At 41.2% G+C, this 19,241-nt stretch overlaps 1 protein-coding gene across 1 annotated transcript in view; it reads left to right on the top strand.

The window, feature by feature from the left end:
• LOC132401902 (zinc finger FYVE domain-containing protein 9-like) overlaps nucleotides 1–18,661 on the top strand; it is a 148,510-nt gene extending 129,849 nt beyond the window's left edge. Inside the window, exons 17-18 of the mRNA XM_059984242.1 lie at nucleotides 14,705–14,881; nucleotides 15,975–18,661. Of these exons, the coding sequence (XP_059840225.1) occupies nucleotides 14,705–14,881; nucleotides 15,975–16,136 (339 nt within the window). The 3' untranslated portion in view covers nucleotides 16,137–18,661. The remainder of the gene's footprint in view (nucleotides 1–14,704; nucleotides 14,882–15,974) is intronic.
• The last annotated feature ends 580 nt before the right edge of the window (nucleotides 18,662–19,241 follow it).

Raw genomic sequence — 19,241 nt, 5'->3', positions numbered from 1 at the left:
ATTTCGAAGGGAGGGTCTAAGTCCACGATCAAAAAGCACTTTCATTACACCTTTAAACTCAGCACGCATCTTCAGAACCTGGGAGGCAAAATCCTCCACAAAACGAATGTCAGAATCTTGAAAAGCAAAAGTACCTCTGCGGAGTGCCTCCATAATCAAACGGTTTTTCACCTGGTATTGATGAAAGCACAAAATTACCAGTCGTGGGTGGGAACCCAGAATTGCGCGGGGAACGTAGATCCTGTGTGCCCTTTCAAGCTCAGGTGGATTCGGAAGAAATTCTTTCCCAAAAATCTCACAGAGAAAATCAGAAAAAAATTTCACGAGAGAACCCTGTTCGGTGGCCTCTGGCAAACCAAGAATTCGTAGATTGCAACGTCTGCTCCAGTTTTCAAGATCCACCATTTTGGAAAAAAGTTTACAATTCTTCTCCTCTAGACTGGAGCAGAAAGTTTCAAGGTATTGAACACGGCGTTTTAAATCTTCAGAAGTCGAGTCGATGCGAGATAAATGTTCAGCATGTTCGTCCACTCTAGCGTTGATCCGATCCAATTTGACATCCAGCTGGTTGAAAGAAGTTCTAAATTCCTTTAAAATATCTTCTCGATGCTGTTCCAAAGCAGCGAGAATGTCAGCCGGCAAAGCCGTAGTTTCCTTTTTCCCAGTTTTAGTACTTTTGGTAGACATTATAAGATAGATGTGTTCACAGGCAAGTAAAAGAGACCTAATAAAATACCTAACTAAGGTTTAAGAATGGAGACATATAGTGCAAAGATAGGGAGAATGACAGAGCAAAAGTTCGGAGCAGCTAAACAATTGCCATCTTACCGGAAGTCTCCGATATTAAGCTTTTTGACTGATGGCAGTTACCAGGCAAGTGGTAACTATTTCATTTTTACTTCATACACGTGGATGCATTTGGTGACTTACGGCGCAGATACTGTTTCTACAGCTTTTGATGTCACAGTAATTATTCTGTTTATTCTTTGGATGTGGGTGGTTGCTGATAAGTTATTAAATGTGTGAATGGTGTGGAGTTTCATTTACCCAGAACATGTAAGTATGGAGATTTTCTACCCTCTCTGAAGCAGTGAGGTATTTATGACAATCTGTGGATTTTATGATCACTATTTCTTATAAAATTTAAATCTTAGCTACCTGCATTTAGATGGACTTAAACTTGAATTGTGGATCATCAGTGTAAACCTCTGGATTGTTGGTCAAGAAAAACAAGCACTTTGATACCATACCTGTGGCAGATCCTGTAATTGTTTCTGTTTCAGAGATTAACTTGACATTAAGTGTAGCACTTCCAGTGTTGGCAGTCCTAAAGAACACTGTTTGCTAGTAATGTATCTGAATTTGAATTTGACCTGTTTATTATGGATAATGTTTTATTTATTAGGATATGCCATTATTTGCTTTTCTTTTTCTTAGACACATCCTTGGAGTCTGGGGATGATGTTTTCATTCTAGTTTTGTAGTCCCAAATATACTGTGTTTATTTTGATTGGTCATGGATCAGGGATTTCAACAAGTTGCTGATGATACCCTCAAAGCCTCTTGGAGGAATACATCTTTGAAACATTTACTGAGTTTTATTGGTAATTAGACAATTATGCAAATTGATAGGAGGGATCCAGACAGCCCCTCAAATCTGTTTGAACCATTTAATGACTGATCTGATAATCTCATCTCTGCTTCCAATCTACTCATGGTGATCTTTTGTTCCTTGCTTATTAAGAATCAATCTCTGCTGCAAAATATTCAAAGTCTCTGCTTCCTCTGTAGAGTTCCAAAGTTGTGCAAATTTCAAGGAGAAATTTTGCCTTACCTGTCTTAAGTGAGTGTATCTTTGTTTAACTAGTGATTCTAAATTATTGATTCTTCCTCAAGAAGCGTAACCTCCCTATCCATCTTGTTAAGATTTTCAGGATCATGTGTGTTTCTATTAAATCTCTTGTTTTTTCAAACTCTAGAGGATACAAATTTATGTCTGATCTTTATTTAGAAGATAATCTGCATATTTCAAATACTGGTTCTCTTGATTGGTTACATTTCTCAATTATGTTTAGGAGAATTAGAAGGTATTCTCAACCTTGAGATGTGTGTAGTTCTGAAGAAATGAGCTTTAATATGGTGTTAGAGATGGTGACTTTATGTACCGCTCCCAAGGGCATCATCAAGTATTCCCTTTCAGAATTACTACAGTTGAGATCCGCAGGCACGGACACTGCAGTAAGCAACATTGTTTCAAATCCTTTTTTAAAAAAAACACGATTAATATTCTGTATTGCCCTTTTGGGACTGCAGACAGCCCAAGGAGCAAGTGCAGCAGCAGGGAGGTCTCCATTGCCTTGGGAAATGTGGCTGAAGATAATCCTGAAACTCAGGGCCCTAAGGTCCTCCTTCTCAAGACCATCTTGGCTAATGTACAGTCAGTAGAAAATAAATCGAAGACCTTGGAAAAATATTGTAGTACCAGAGAGACAGCAGGGATTAATGGGTACTCTGCTTCACTGAGATATGGTTCATACTCAGCACTCTGGACGTAGCACTCCAGTCCAAAGCTTCAACTTCCACCTCATGAGCTGGACAGTGGCGTCATGTAAAGAGAGGCAGCGGCATTTGCTTCATGATTAACTCAGCATGGTGCACAGATATGGCAATTCTGACTCAGCCCTCTTTCTCAACCTGGAACATCTGGATCTGCCAAGCGAGTTCTCTGCCATCCTCCTGGTTGCAGTCTACATCCCACCCCTGGCAATCATCAAGCTGGCTAACAGAGTGGTCAACGGTTACAAGACCGTGCACCCTGATGCCTTCCTGATCATTGCAGGGATTTCAACTATGCCAGCTTGAAGAGATCCTGACAGGCTACCACCATGTCACCTGTGGTACAAGAGGAGCCCACAACTAATCCCTGTTACATCACCGTTAAAAATGCTTACTGTGCCATCCAATGCCTATACTTCGGAAAGTGATGATCTTGCTGTACATCTACACTCAGGTATGGTCACAGGAGGTGAAGGAGTCTTCACAGGACTGCTTTGAAGTGATAAATGGAACCATATTCAGGAATTTCTTTTCGGATCTTAATGAATATACCACAGTCATTGCCAACTTCATTTAGACTTGTGTGGATGAGTGTGTGCCTTTAAGATTGTTCCAAACATACCCAAGCCAGAAGCCTTTGATAAATCAGGAGGCTCATAATCTGCTGAGTGCTAGATTTCCAGTGTGAAACACAGAAGGGTTTGAGCTAAGCTAGTTTTCAGGAGGGTTTAAACTAGTTTTGCGGGGGATGGGAACCAGAGTACCAGGTCAGAAAGTGGAGGGATGAAGAGGAAGGTGAATGTCAGGGCCCGTTAAAAATAGACAGGAGCATAGCAATAGAAACAATGGAATGGATAGTTTGAAGTGTGTGTATTTAAGGTGAAGAGCATAGATCAGTACATGGAACTAGGTTGAGAGAGGGACAGGAATGGGTGCTTAATGTCCCAGAGTTTCAATGCTTAAGAAAGCGTGTAGTTGCACTACTAATCGGGGACATCACAGCGGCATTCAGAAAGGACATCAGGAGGGCTCATTCACTGAGTATATGGATAGAACTCAAAAATAGGAAGGGTGCAATCACTCTGAAGGGATTGTACTACTGAATGCCCTGCCCCAAATTGCCCTGGGGCATTGAGGAACAGACACGCAGGCAGGTTAGGGAAAGGTATAAAAACAGTAGGATTGTTTTCATGGGGACTTCAACTTCCCTAATATAAACTGGGACCTTCTGAGTGCAAGATGTTTAGATGGGACAGAATTGGTTAGGTGCATCCAAGAGGATTAAATCAATACGTAGATAGTGCAACAAGAGGAGGGGCTATACTGGATCTGGTGTTGGATAATAAGCCTGGCCAGGTGGCCGACCAATGTGATCACAACTCCTTAAGTTTTAAGATAGCTATAGATACAGTAAGGATAGGTATGACTTTGCGGGAGAGAATTATATTGGAGCAGGACAGATTATGAGAGCATTAGGCAGGAACTAGAGAGCAACTGTTTTTAGGTAAGTTCACATCTGACACATGAAATGTGTTTAAAGACCAACTGCACAGAGTACAAGATAGGTGTGTTCCAGTCAGAAGGAAGGATAAAAATGGCAAGGTAAGAGAACCTTGGATGTCGAAAGAGGTGATGAATTTAACAAGAAGGAAGACTAAAGCTTGGGGAGCTAGGATCAAACACAGCCTTTGAGAATTACAAGGAAAGCAGAGAAGAACTCGAAGGGAATTTGGAAAGGCAGGAAAAGTCCTTGGCAAGCAAGATTAAAGAGAATCCCAAGGCATTCAATGCACACCAAGAGCAAGAGAAGAGGATAACTAGGAAGGAGGTAGGACCATTCAAGCATAAAGAGGGGAACATTTGCTTGTATGTGTGGATTATATGGGTGAGGTCCTTAGTGAGTACTTTACATCAGTATTTACCAAGGGCAAGTACGTAGAGGATAGGGACATCAGTGCTGAGCGTATTGATATGCTAGGTAATTTCGAGGTAAAGGAGGAGGTTGTGTTGGGTCTCTTAAAAAGCATTGAGGTGATAAGTCATGAGGGCCTGATGGGATATACTGTACCCCAAATTAAGAGATTGCTGGGGCCTTGACCAATAACTTTGTCCGCCCTAGTCACTGACGAGGTCCCAGAAGACTGGTGAGTAGCTAATGTTGCTCTATTATTCAAGAAGGGAAGCAGGGATAATCCTGGAAACTATAGACTGGTGAGTCTCACATCACTGGTAGGGAAGTTACTGGAGAGAATCCTTCAGGATCGGAGTTACAAATATTTGAAAATTATGGCCTAATTAGGGAGAGCCAGCATGGCTTTGTGCAGTGCAAATTATGTCTTATTAACTTGATTGAGGTTTTTGACGAGGTGACAAGAATGATTGATGTGATTTTAGTACAGTTTTAAGAAGGTCACTCAAAAGAGGCTCACTAAGAAGATTAGGATGCATGGGATCTGTGTTGAATTGGCCACTTGGAATCAGAACTGGCTTATGTTGTAAGTCAGTGATCTGGATGACTGAATTGTTGATTTTCTGGACAAATTTGCAGATGAAGTGAACATAGGTGGAGGGGCAGGTGTTGTTGAGGAAGCAGGGGGACTGCAGTAGAAAGTAGGTATATTAGAAGAATGGGTTGATGGGCTGAATGTCTTAATTCTGCTCCTATGGTCTTAACCATAGAAGACAGAGGGTAGTGGTTGAAGTGACTTACTCTAGCTGGAGGTCCACAAGAGACTGTAGGGGATTTTAGACAGTCAGCTTGATCTTGGATGCAACCATCCCTACCATCAAAGACATCCTCAAGAAAGCAGCATCCATCATCAAGGATGGTCACCATCTGGGACATGCTTTCTTATTACTACCATCAGGAAGGAGGTGCAGGAGCCTGAAGATCAATACTCAATGGTTTAGGAATAGCTTCTTGCCCTCTCTCATCAGATTTCTAAATGGTCCATAAACACAACCTCACAGTTCCTCTACTGCTTTGTTTACTTTATTTATTGTAACGAATAGTAATGTTTTTGACTTGCACTATACTGATGCCACAGAAAAATCTCACAACCTACGGCAGTGATAATAAACCAGATTCTGATTCTGAAAGTAATCCATTTGGAACTTTGACATTGGGAGCAGGGCGATAGAATATCTTAGTTTTGCAGATGTTAAGTTCTTGGAGCTCAATTTTTCATACATCTCAATGAACAAGTTGCCAACAACTTGGAGCATGACCTCTTAATGCGCATATGTAAAGCTTTGTATTGCAATATGATGAGATGTTAGTGACCTTAATTCAGGAATGGAGTTAATGTAGTTTAAGCAGTTCCCCATTTGACATAGCCAGAGGAGGTAATGAGGATAAGCTCTCACTACCTATAAAGTGCTTCCACATGACTTGCGTCTCAAATAGCCTCTGTCAACCAAGTCCAGCTCCCGGCCTTCACGTGGCGGAACTGTTCCTACCAATGGGAGAAGGGGCAAAGGCGGGTATCTGCCGCCTCAAAACCAGATGCTTTGGGCAGGTGGGGCTCGTTAGTCCTGGTCGACTGCCCACCTAGGAGAAGGAAAACTCTGATTTTAAAACCTCTGCTGCCTTGCGGCCACACCCAAAAATGGGAAAAGCTATGGGAGTAAACCCTGAGAAGAAATCTGGAGCTGGAGTCCTGTAGGTGGTCAATAGGGAGGAATTCATCCATCTATTGTCCGGCAACTCCTGCAGCCAAAGAGGCCACCATGTGTAATGATCTTCGTGCCAGTGGATCCTGACCTCCGAAGCCAAGAGAGTGGGACTGTCTCCGTACTAAGGCTTTTTCACTATTATATCTTTCATGCACAGGTCCTTGTGTTGTTGTACATCTTCATCTTCCTTCTCTCTTCAAAAATCCTACGGTGATAGGAGAGCAGCGAACCAACAGGTGGAGGTGACCACTGAGTTGCAGTTGCAAACCTGCACGTAGGCAGCCCTTGGACAGATGGTTGTTCTCCTCTGAACCCAGGGCAGTAGGGGAGTCCGGCAGCATCCAGGGTGACTGGGCAGCCCTTTTTAGGACAGCGCTGCCCACCCTGTAATCAGGGAGGGGCCTAGAAAAGGTGGCCTAAACATTGCCTGCCCTAGATCATCCAGCCAGTTAACCGTGGCTGACGGATCACCCAATCATTGTGGTCGAAATCAAAAGAAAAAGATTCTCCGTCTAGGAGCATGGAACGTTCGAAGCACCTTAACGGATAAGGAAAACACTGTAAGATCTGAAAAGAGAACAGCTCTCATTGGTAAAGAACTTGCTCGCTACAACATTGACATCGCAGCGCTGAGCGAAACCAGGGTTGCAGATGAGGGATCCATCACTGAGCTTGCCAGCGGCTACAACTTCTTCTGGAGTGGAAGGGTACAGGACGAAGACAGGATCCACAGAGTGGGCTTCGCCATAAGGAGTACCCTGATGAAACAGCTCCCCGACCTGCCTGTTGGCATCAGCAAAAGATTGATGAAACTACGTCTGCCCCTCAGCCAAAATCGACATGCAACTATTATTATTGCCTATGCCCCCACCCTGACCAGCCCTACTGAAACCATAGAGCAGTTTTACGCCGACTTTGACTCCATCCTGTGCTCAGTGCAGGTCAGTGATAAGCTGATCTTGCTGGGAGATATTAATGCCCGAGTCGGCCAAGACCATGATCAGTGGAGAGGAGTGCTCAGCAGACACGGAGTTGGGAAGATGAACAGCAATGGCCTTCTGCTTCTCAGCAAATGTGAAGAGTATGACCTCACTATCACGAACAGTGTTCAGAATGGCCAACAAATTCAAGACAACATGGATGCACCCTAGATCCAAACAATGGCATCTGATCGATTATGTCATTGTCTGTCAAAGTGACATCTGAGACATAATCATCACATGAGCCTTGCGAGGAGCAGAGTGTTGGACGGACCACAGACTCCTCCGCACCACTCTCAAGCTACACGTCGTTCCATCTCACAAAAAGCGTCCAAAGGCAGTACGGCCATCCTTTAACACCTCCAAACTTCAGCACCCTCTGTGTCTACGTGAATTTCAAAATACTCTTAAGCAGAAGCTATCAACAAACCAGCCACTCACGGGTAACCCAATCCAGAAGTGGAGCCACTTCAAAATGCTGTAACTGAAACGGCAAGATCAACCCTAGGCCACAGAAAGCGCACTCACCAAGATTGGTTCAATGAGAATAGCACCATCATCAATGACCTACTCACCAAGAAGAACAAGGCATTCAAACAATGGCAGGATGACCCGAACTCCACCTGCAAAAAGGACAGATTCAAGTCCTATCAGGCACTCGCTCAAAGGGAAATCCGTATAATGCGTGACACATGGTGGAATAAGAAGGCGGATGAGGTTCAGCACTATGCTGACACAAACAACACCAAGCTGTTCTTCAATGCCATCAAGTCTGTCTTTGGTCCCTCAGAGTCAAGCATAGCTCCTCTGCTTTCTGCAGATGGATCCTCGCTTATCAAGGACAAAAAGGGCATCAACACCAGATGGAAGGAACACTTCAGTCAGCTCCTGAACCGCCTCTCCACTGTCCACCAGTCAGTACTCGACCAGATTCCCCAGAGCCCAGTCCATGAGCACCTCAACAACTGCCACCCCCCCCCCCCCCCCCGACCGAGGTCAGCACAGCCATCAAACAGATGAGCTGTGGCAAAGCACCAGGCAAGGATGGCATTCCCGCAGAACTGTTCAAAGCCCTCAACCAGGAGTCACTCAGAGCATTCCAGGACGTCCTGGTCAGTATCTGGGAAGAGGAAGTAATGCCACCCGACCTTCGGGATGCTGTAATAGTCGCCCTATACAAAAACAAAGGCCCGCGCGCAGACTGTGGAAACTACCGGGGCATCTCCCTACTTTCCATCGCCGGCAAAATCCTGGCTTGCATCATCCTCAATAGACTTATTTCAACAGTATCCAAAGGAAAACACCCAGAATCACAATGCGGCTTTCGGCCTAAACGCGGTACTGTGGATGTGATCTTCACTGTTAGACAAATGCAGGAGAAATGCCTGGAGCAGAACATGAACTTGTACTTTGTCTTCATTGATCTAACCAAAGCATTTGATACCGTCAACAGAGAAGCCTTGTGGATCATCCTCAGGAAACTTGGTTGTCCTCTAAAGTTCATCAACCTCATACGCCTCTTCCACGACAACATGACTGGAGAGATTCTCTCAGCTGACGAGCCTAGGGAGAAATTTGACATCTCCAACGGTGCTAAACAGGGCTGTGTGCTTGCACCAGTACTTTTCAACTAAGTACTAATGCATGCCGTCAAAGACCTAAACCTGGGCATTTATATCAAGTGCCACCTGGACGGATCACTCTTTGACCTACATCGCCTTGCAGCACACACAAAGACCCTCCGAAAGCTCTTCATAGAAGCGCCCTTTGCAGATGACTGCGCACTCATAGCGCACCAAGAGGACCACTAACAAACAATGGTCAGCGGATTCTCCGCCGCATCTAAGTTGTTCGGCTTGACAATCAGCCTTGGTAAAACAGAGGTCCTCCTGCAGCCTGCACCTAACAGCGTCCCGCCACAGCCATGCATCACCATCGATGACACACAACTACGGAATGTTGACAACTTCAAGTACCTGGGGAGTACCATCTCCAACAACAGTGCCCTTGATAAAGAAATCACGTCAAGGATCCAGAAAGCAAGCCAGGCACTCGGAAGGCTCCGGGTCAAAGTTCTGCAGCACAAAGACATTCGCCTGTCCACTAAACTGAAGGTTTACAATGCTGTTGTGGTCTCATCACTTCTATATGGCTGTGAAACCTGGACACTGTATCGCAGACATGTCAAACAGCTTGAACAATTCCACAATCGCGCTCTGCGATCAATCGTGCAAATCCGCTGGCAAGACTGTATCTCCAACCTGACAGTCCTGGACTGAGCCAATTCCACAAGCATTGAAGCCAAGGTTTTGAAGGCTCAGCTCCGATGGACTAGCCATGTGATCCGCATGGATGAGTCCAGAATGCCGTGTCAGTTGTTCTACAGAGAACTGGAGCAGGGCAACCGTGCCCAAGGTCGCCCAAGGAAGAGGTACAAGGACAACCTCAAGTCAAACTTTTAAGTGGGCCAAACTCCAGCCCCGCGATCTCGAACACATTGCTGCTGATCGGTCCAAGTGGCGCAATCTATGCTCCAAGGCAGCAAACAACTTCCAAGCAAACTAGCACATTGCAGCACCTCAGGGTGAGTCAAGAAAGACACAGGAAGGTGTCCGCTCCTGCTCCAACAGGCGTTGTTCCTTGCTGCATCTGCAACCGTATCTGTACTTCGGACTTCGGCCTCAGAAGTCATATGTGTGCCCACAGACGTTGACTATGCAACACATTCGTCTTCCTCGGACTTCGAGAGACTACTACTACTACTATTTGTCCTGAAGATTATCTTCTCCAGTGAGAATCTTATTTAAGGTGGGATGCAGTGTTCTGATGAGCAAAATGAAGAAAACAGTAATGGTACACTCTTGGTTAAACCCATTTTGCATTGGATATGACCAGAAAGTCAGAATCCTACCTTGCATACCATGGTGTAACAAATGTGGAGATTAATTTCTAAGATTATCCAAAATTGAGTAGAATTTTTCACTGTCCTCTCAGTTGACTGAATCAAAGGATTTTATTAGCTTGGAAAAGGTCAAGTGTAATGACTAATGCTCCCATGTGTTGATGTTATTAACAATTTACTGAAGGAGCTTAGTGGATCGGGTAGTATCTGTGAAGGGAGGGGGGAGGAGTTGTTGCTTTTTTTTTAGGTTGTGGTAGCCAGTTCTGATGCTGGATCTTAATATGACCTACAATGAATTAATTTGGTTTAAAACTATAGTCAATGATAAGGATTTCAGGAGGAGAATGAGATGAATCATCCATTTGTCTTTTCTGGCTGAAAATGATTCATCCTTAACTTTCACAGTCACTTTCTGGAAAACATAAGGATAGCAGTATTTATGATTTTCTTATTTGCTGCCATCATTTATGACTAGATATGCCAACATCTAATTTGTATTATGTTTAGCTTAGTCAATAGCATGCTGTTGGCATGTAAATGTAGATGTAGAATTGCACCTATGTTTGGTTCCACCTTTTTTAGGGAATATCTGATGCTGCTCTTGGCAATCTTCTAGTTTGTTCTCTGGCTTGATGATAGTGAAGGATAAACTAGGCCATTAGAGTATGGATTGTGATGGACAGTTTCTTGCATGGAGAGATAATTGATCCCAAAAGTAATTATAGTGTCACAGTAGCATTACAAGTGCACAGTTATACAAATATTAGAAGTAATAAAGAATATAAAAATTAAGTTACCTCAGACAGTCTTAACAGGAAGCGGGGTCATCACTTCCCCGGCTGTGGGTTGACTCATTATAGAGCCAAATGGCAGAAGGTAAGAATAACATCATATTGTGCACTTTGGAGCAGCACGGTTGCCTTGGTCTGTTACTAAAAGTGCTCCTTTTGAGCCTAGGTGGCATGCAGTGGGTGAGAAACATTGTCCAGAATTGCCAGGGTTTTCTGGAGGGTCCTTTGTTCTACCACAGCCTCCAATGTGTCCAATTTGACTCCTATAACAGAGCCAGCCTTTCTGATCAGTTTATTAAGCCTGTTGGCATCACCCGTGTTGATGCCATTGCCCCAGCACACCACCACATAGAAGATTGTGGGTGCTCCATTTAAGCCTGCTATCCAGGTGCACTCCCAGGTTCTAGTATTTTCTTTGAGTTTTCAGTTGTGAACTGAACTATTATGTTCAGTACACTGGTACTATGTAACGAAACATTGTCTCTAAGGACTGTACAATGGAAAACACTGGAAGGGACAAATGGTAAATGGTGAAGGATGAGTTAAATTCGCGTTCTTCACTTCCACCGCATGTTGGTTACTAAATTTGACAGCTCTGTCTTTGATAACTTGGGGTGACTGCTTGGGATAGTGTTACTACTGAGCCATCCTTGGGACATAGATGTATGACTACTTTCAGCCAGAATACATATTTGCTTTTCTCAGTATTGCTTCAATGTGTAAGTACTAATAGATTAAGCAAATGGGTGTACGCAAGGAATCCACTTCAGAAAGTACAGTACCTTTTCACCTATAAGCAGTGTATGTCCAAAGACTTGGGAACCATGCACAGAAAATAATCAAAAGTGCTTATGAAATGTAGTCTCTCTAAACTAGAGTTCAAAAAGGTAGAAGATGTGTATAATCTGGAAGGACAAAATAAGTGTTCCTGTGGAGGGAGTGTGATAGAGAGTACAGTATAACTGTTATATCTGTAATTTGTAATTAAATCTATTGTACTACCTAGAATTTAAATGATATTGAATGGAACTGAGAGGATATATTGAAACTATTTCTGTGCTTGATGATTCTGGGAGTGGGGGAAATGGACCTAGGAATAATTCTAGGTCTTTCGGAAGAGAGAAGTCTATACGTTAGGTCCATAACTCTCTAAACCTTTATTGTCTGTTTACCTGTTTAAATGTCTTTTAAACATTACTCACCTCTACCACTTCCTTTGGCAGTTTGTTCTGTATACCCATTGCTCTTTGTGTAAGAACTCCCCTTTTACCTTATGCTCTCTAGCTGTAGATTCACTACACTGAGGGAAAAGACTGACAATCCACCTTAAGTATTTAAATTTAGGACACTTTTGATATGGCATTTGTTGCTCGGTCATAGAAACATAGATATAGAGAAAACCTACAGCACAATACAGGCCTTTCAGCCCACAAAGTTGTGCCAAACACGTCCCTACCTTAGAAATTACTAGGCTTACCTATACCCCTCTGTTTTACTAAGCTCCATGTACGTATCTAAAAGCCTCTTAAAAGACAGTATCGTATCTGCCTCCACCACTGTTGCCGGCAGCCCATTCCATGCACTCACCACTCTCTGAGTAAAAAACTTACCCCTGACATCTCTCTGTACCTACTTCCCAGCACCTTAAACCTGTGGTAACCATTTCGGCCCTGGGGAAAAGCCTCTGACTAGCCACACGATCAATGCTTCTCATCATCTTGTACACCTCTATCAGGTCACCTCTCATCCTCCTTCGCTCCAAGGAGAAAAGGCCAAGTTCACTCAAACCTATTCTCATAAGGCATTCTCCCCAATCCAGGCAACATCCTTGTAAATTTCCTCTGCACCCTTTCTATGGTCATTTAATCATAACACTGAGATCGGTGAATTTTTGGAAACCAAAATATTAATGGATGGCAGGTGCATGGAATTGGATCATAAGTCACCCATCATCTTCTGAACAGTCGTATGGGTTTAAGTGGCTAAATAACTTCCTTCTCTTGGGATGTTCGATGTAGACTAATGATTCCCTATCTGTGAGGGGACAATAGATGGTAAATTAAGAGTATTTCTTCCCTGTGGTTGATCTGATGCCATTAAACCTGTGAGGAGCAGATTACACGTTGAGCATTTCCAGGACTATTTTTTCTCACCAGTATATTATACACTGATCTTTACTGTCCATCCTGCCATCTGGAGTGTTGGGTGAAACACTGTTGTAGAAGTGTAACTAGCAGGCTGTATTAGTCTATGGGACAGCTCTCTCAGCTTGGATACAGAAGCCCATGCTAGTGTGGGGCTTTTCAAGTCCATTGCCTTGGTGTCTAGACTGGATGGTCATTTTGTTGTGTTTTGAGAGAGTAGTTTGATTCAGTTAGGTCAATTATTAGACTTTCAGAGTAAAGTCAACCTCAGTCACATTGACTAGGCGGTCACAGGACACCAGATAAGGTGGAAAGTTTTTTTTTTAATAGAATAAAATAATTTTATCTCTGTGGTGTACCTTTTGAGAAAATACACAAATACATTTTTACATTCAGCATTGAGTTAGTGTGAAACTCTCTAGATTTGTGTTCTGTGGAATTTCTCTTTGGTTTTTGATGTACTCTATGATCTTTTACAATGTCATGCTTGCCTAGTCTATCTTTGTGGGAAATGGAAGCAAACCAATGTTGTACATTTTTTTCTATTCCACTGTTAATACTTATGAGTTTATCTTGAGGATTTTTCAGTGACCAGATATTTAAACTTACTTGAAAATGAGCATGCTCATGAGAGGATAACAATTTACTATTATGGGACAATAATGGCGTTTCCTCTGTCTGCCTGAGGGTCATGCAGATGCTTAATGAATAGAGGCTTGAGTGCTGGGTTTTGGAAATTTACTTTGATTCTTCCAACTGAGGGGGTTAGCTGTCATGGAGCAAACAAATATACAAGTATATTTTTAAAGCCTTTTCTTTAAAGAGAAGTATCATTCTCAGTGATACTTGAGTACCCATTGCTATCTAAGTTGGTCAGGGAACATTTGTGAAAGAGTTGAGAACATCAAATTCTTGCATTGGAAGCTCAAGGTAAATGGTGGAAGGAAGACACCATCTTGCAGCTCCTCCTTCCCTCATGTTTCCCTCCTGCTCCCCCCTCAAGTTTCCAGGCATTTCCTGTCCCATCTGCAGAAGAGTGTGTTTTTTGCTGTCATCAATCACCTATTTATTCAGGAAATTCTCTTCATAAGTATCATTATTCCATCAGATACCTAACCAGTATTTGTATAACAGTATTTGGTCATTATTTAATAATTTCAAGCCTGTACAAATGAGATTTTAATCTTTAAAAAGCCATTCATCCCTCAAACACAAACCCTTTTTCCATGCAAGTTCTGTGGAATTCTGTGAAGTCATTTGACACTCTGCAGTACCATACTTCACGGTATCTTGCAGCCATCAAAGGTGCTGTGAGGTGTTTTTATGCAACAGTCTTTGGGTTTTCTAAGTGTGTAGGTTATTTGTCATTGTAAACATCAATTCACTTGTAGCTCTGCTCTTGTTGCCAATATTTCTCTGTAGTGTGTGAGCGTGTGTGTTTATGTGTGTGTGTGTATGAACAGAGTTGGGGGCTGAACACTTACAGGACACTATAAGCATATCAGCTTCTGGTCACATGTCCATTCATCTGTATGTGATTGTTTCAGATTTTATTAGTATGCCTTAAAGTGCCTTATGGTTTTATATAAATTTAAGTTTATGAATTGCATTCCATTTCATTTAAAGTAATTAAACTGGTCATCTTTTCTTATTAAGGTGTTCTTCCTGCAGAGTGAGGAACAACCAAGCGATCTTAGTGACCCAGCAGATCACAGCAAACTTGCAGAGAATATGGCCAAGGCATTTTGCTTGGCACTCTGTCCCCACCTTAAACTGCTAAAAGAAGATGGAAAATCAAAACTGGGCCTCCGTGTCACACTAGATTCAGACCAGGTACAAAAGTCTAAATTTTTATGCTAACAAAAAGACAAGGCTGTAAATTACTGTAATTTGGCTACTTTGGAGGTAAAATTAGTGCTGTAAGTTAGGTGTAGTGTTCAGTTAAATTAAGCATTGTAGGCTTTGACTTCCTATAAAATTTATATCTGAATTTTAAGATTTCAGTTTGCAATTTCATTGCTTCAAGTTTAGTAAAATTAAACAGTGCATTATTTACAGAATAGGGTTTCAGAACTATCTCACCTTGTTGATTGAAAGCATCTTGAAAACCTAATTGCACCTTAATACCAAAGAAGTTGCTTTTCTGAAATTCAACTTATAGGACGGGAAGGAGGGAAAATAATGACCTGTACACCAATCTTTGTGTAAGTGTGTGATGCAAGTCTTGACCTTTGGTCTAGGTTTTGATCTATATCATGCTCTTCTAATGGCCTTCTCATCAGGTATATTTTGAAAGAAATTAAAGTGAAAATAGGATTATGATGGTGGGAAGTGAATGAAGAGATTTAAACAGTGTGAATGTTAAAAGTTACAAAATATACTTTTCTGAAGGAATTTAGGACATTGTAATATATTTTTGATACTATGGAATAGACTGGCATGAAATGTAAGTGTAAAAGATTGATTCATTCCTGATTCAAATTGAGATGGATGGGATTAATAACTTGTATATTAGTTTCCCCACTTGCATGAAATGTCCAAATTGTTAACTATAAACCTTATAATGCAGTAGGTTAACCATGTATTAAATGTAATCCTCAGTTTTTTTATTTAGAAGTTGCTGTCATCTTGAATTGAGTACCTTTGAGTGTAAAATATTTCATTTGATTCAATGGTGTTATGGAAATTCGTTTTTATAACTTCTGTTGTGAAAACCTACTTCCATAAATCTCTAGAATACATACACAACACTGGAAGAACTCAGCAGGTCAGGCAGCATCTGTGAGAAAAGAGTAGCCAATGTTTTGGGCCGAGACCCTTCATCAGGAATGGGGCCATTCCAACGTTGTGTACGTGTTCTTTGATCCATAGCATCTGCAGTTGTATTTTTGTGTTTTGATCCACAAATCTCTATTTCCTTAATCAGGTTGGATACCAAACTGGTAGCAATGGACAACCTCTTCCTTCACAATACATGAATGATCTTGACAGCGCTTTGGTTCCAGTTATCCATGGTGGAGCATGTCAGCTGAGTGAAGGGCCAGTTGTGATGGAACTGATCTTTTACATTCTGGAGAGCTTCTCCTAGAAACCTGAAAAACTTTTCCATCTCACTGGTGTGCATTGCTCTGACTAAAAACATTTGCACTTTAGACTATTGGTATGACAAAACTGATTTGGTGCTCCATTATTGCTGAATCTACTATGCACCATAGATCATTGTTGTTGATGTAATGAAGGTCAGGTTACCTGTTTTTCAACTTTCTATTAAATGTGGACTTAATCCTTTGGTTGAAGGTGACGCCGTTCTGAAGCATGAATGAACTTTGATTTCTACTGGTTTACATTGTCTGGATTAACCGCTTATCATTCTTCAGGATTCTGAGACAAGTTTTCAATTTGAAATAAAATGGGTACAAGTGGGTATTATGACACTATTATATGAGAAGAATACAGAAATACTTTATGACCTCAGTATCACTACTTCCCTGACACAATCAGCAGTTAATATATTTAGGTTGTATATAATGTATGTCTGAAATTTTGAAGCACTTAACCTATGCCTTGTAAACCACATAATGGAACATTGTGGTAATCTCTAGCCATGAAATAAAGATAGTGTATAAACAGATTACTCTAAAAGAAAATTAATGACTTTCTCAGCCATACTGCATTTCGTATCAGCTGTATTAATTGTATTTGCTGGTGCATGGGCACCTCAGGTAATATTGTTCATATATACAGGGACTAGTGTTTAAAGCCTTCATGGGAAGAATCTGCTTCAATTGGGCTGTTATGGGCAGTCTCCAAGTAGAGGAAAGTATCCTTTGTGCCAGAATTAAGCAGAATCTTGGGCAAATGAACTCCTGTAAGTAAATGTAAAATATGGTTGTTTAAAAGCCAAATACACTGTATATCTGTTTTCTTGCATTTAGAGACATTTGCAATTCAAGAATAGTTAATATAAGGTAAATAAATGTTCCCTTTATTTAAAAACAACTCTAGTATTGGCTTTTTAAGAATCAGTAAATAGACATTATTAGCTTAGTTCAGCCTATTTCCTTCAATTGTATATCACTGACTGGAAATGTGGTTTTACCTTGCATATAAGACATACAAAATCATTGTACATTCAAGTGAAATGCTGTTTCATTTCAATTTAGTTTTTGTATTGGCAGAAGTCAAATGTGCACTTTAGAAACTGGTTACAAATAAATGGTTTCCTAATAAAACCTCATTGAATACCAATTAAGTATTTATCACATTAAATACACAACAGCAATAAAGTATTCTTGCATAAATCTGTATGTCTTTTTGTTAACAGTATTCTGAAAACTTGCTGTTTATTTGGTATACAAGGTATAGGCAATGATGGTGGGGTGGGGGGGGGGGAGAGCATGTACTAGTAAAGTTTTTTTTGGTACCTTAAAATTAGGAAGGTATTAATTGAACTCATTAGTTTCAATTTTCCCAGTGAGGAGGAAGAAAAAAATAAACACTGTCCCTTTTGATCATACTTCAGATTTCAATATTTGTGACGTGCTGGAAATGCTCATCTACGGATACAAGTATTCATGGTCCAGGTTTATGAATTTTTTCCAGAAATGGGGCTTCTTTTATTGTTGACAGTTCTCAGAAGTAAAATTAATTTGCTATTCCCCCTCCTTGCCTATCCTTAAAAGGGGTAATTTTTACAGTAGGGCTATTGAATTTAAGTTACTTTGGCTACTCTAGAATGACTTGGTGGGGTTTATCTTTAAGGAACTTCATATTGCTTCTGGCCTCCCTCCTGTTAGAAACATAGAAAATCTACAACACAATACAGGCCCTTCGGCCCACATAGTTGTGCTAAACATGTCCCTACCTTAGAAATTACTAGGCTTACCTATAGTCCTCTATTTTACTAAGCTCCATGTACCTATCTAAAAGCCTCTTAAAAGACCCTATCGTATCTGCCTCCACCACCATTGCTGGCAGCCCATTCCACACGCTCACCACTCTGAGTAAAAAAACTTACTCCTGACATCTCCTCTCGACCTACTCCCCAGCACCTTAAACCTGTGCTGGCAACCATTTCAGCCCTATTACTGACATTCCATTTATTTTCTTGACTACAATTTAAATTACACTACAATTTATCTTCCCACTTTTCCAGTTCTGGTGAATGGTTTTGGATATTGACTGTACTGTTTGCCTTTTGATGTAGCAAGCTAAATAGTCTGGTCTCGCTGATTGTCAGTTCATTTGTGTAATTTTTAAACAATATATTCAAAGCAGTATGGTTTATGGTTCCATCAAGTTCTAACTAGTTTATCTATTGACCTATAGCCTACATGTCAGTGTGTTTGTCTATGCCAAATGCACTTCTACTAAATTAATACCTCAAAAAGACAAACGCTGTTTAAGTCTGTTAGTTTGCACACTGAAAATAAATCAACCAAAATACAGTGCATACAGGTGTAACAGCTTTAGATTCACATCCAAAAATAACTATATATTCAACACACAAAATGCTGGAGGAGCTTGGCAGGCCAGGCAGCATCTATGGAAAACAGTACAATAAACATCTTGGGCCATGACACTTCAGCAGGTCATGCTGAAGGGTCTTGGCATGAAACGTTGACTGTACTCCTTTCCATAGTTGTTGCCGGGCCTGCTGAGTTCCTCCAGCATTTTGTATGTGTGTTGCTTGGATTTCCAGCATCTGCAGACTTTCTCTTGTTTGTGATGGGAACTATATATTGATTTGATTGAAAATACCAACAATCCATAAAAATACTCCTATCTCTAATACTTAAATTACTTCTCACATGTTTAAAGAGATTTGACAGGAAATTAAAATAAACTACAAAGCCATTCATTTAAGGCATTAGGAGTGAGCAACAAATGTAAACCTGTGTAACCACATCCTCCGAACAAAAATTAAAACTGGTTACACTTGATTATACCTTAGCAACACCAAAGCTTAGGTACTTAGATACACATATTGAGCTTCACATGGCACCTGTTAAGTTTATATTAAGAGTGCACTTTCTACCCTATAAATCATCTCCTACACCATAGAGTCCATGGGACTGCCAAGAGGTAGAACAAGGGTTATGAGTCCTATATGTATTAAGATCCAAATGTACCAAAATGGAAATAAAAACTGGTTTTGTATTAGATTAACATTGCACTGATGTAAATTACAGTG

The sequence above is a fragment of the Hypanus sabinus genome, chromosome 11 (genome assembly GCF_030144855.1).
Source record: "Hypanus sabinus isolate sHypSab1 chromosome 11, sHypSab1.hap1, whole genome shotgun sequence".
NCBI classification, from domain to species: domain Eukaryota; kingdom Metazoa; phylum Chordata; class Chondrichthyes; order Myliobatiformes; family Dasyatidae; genus Hypanus; species Hypanus sabinus.
Note: the sequence above shows the minus strand (reverse complement) of the source record. Positions and strands in the feature narration are given on the sequence as shown.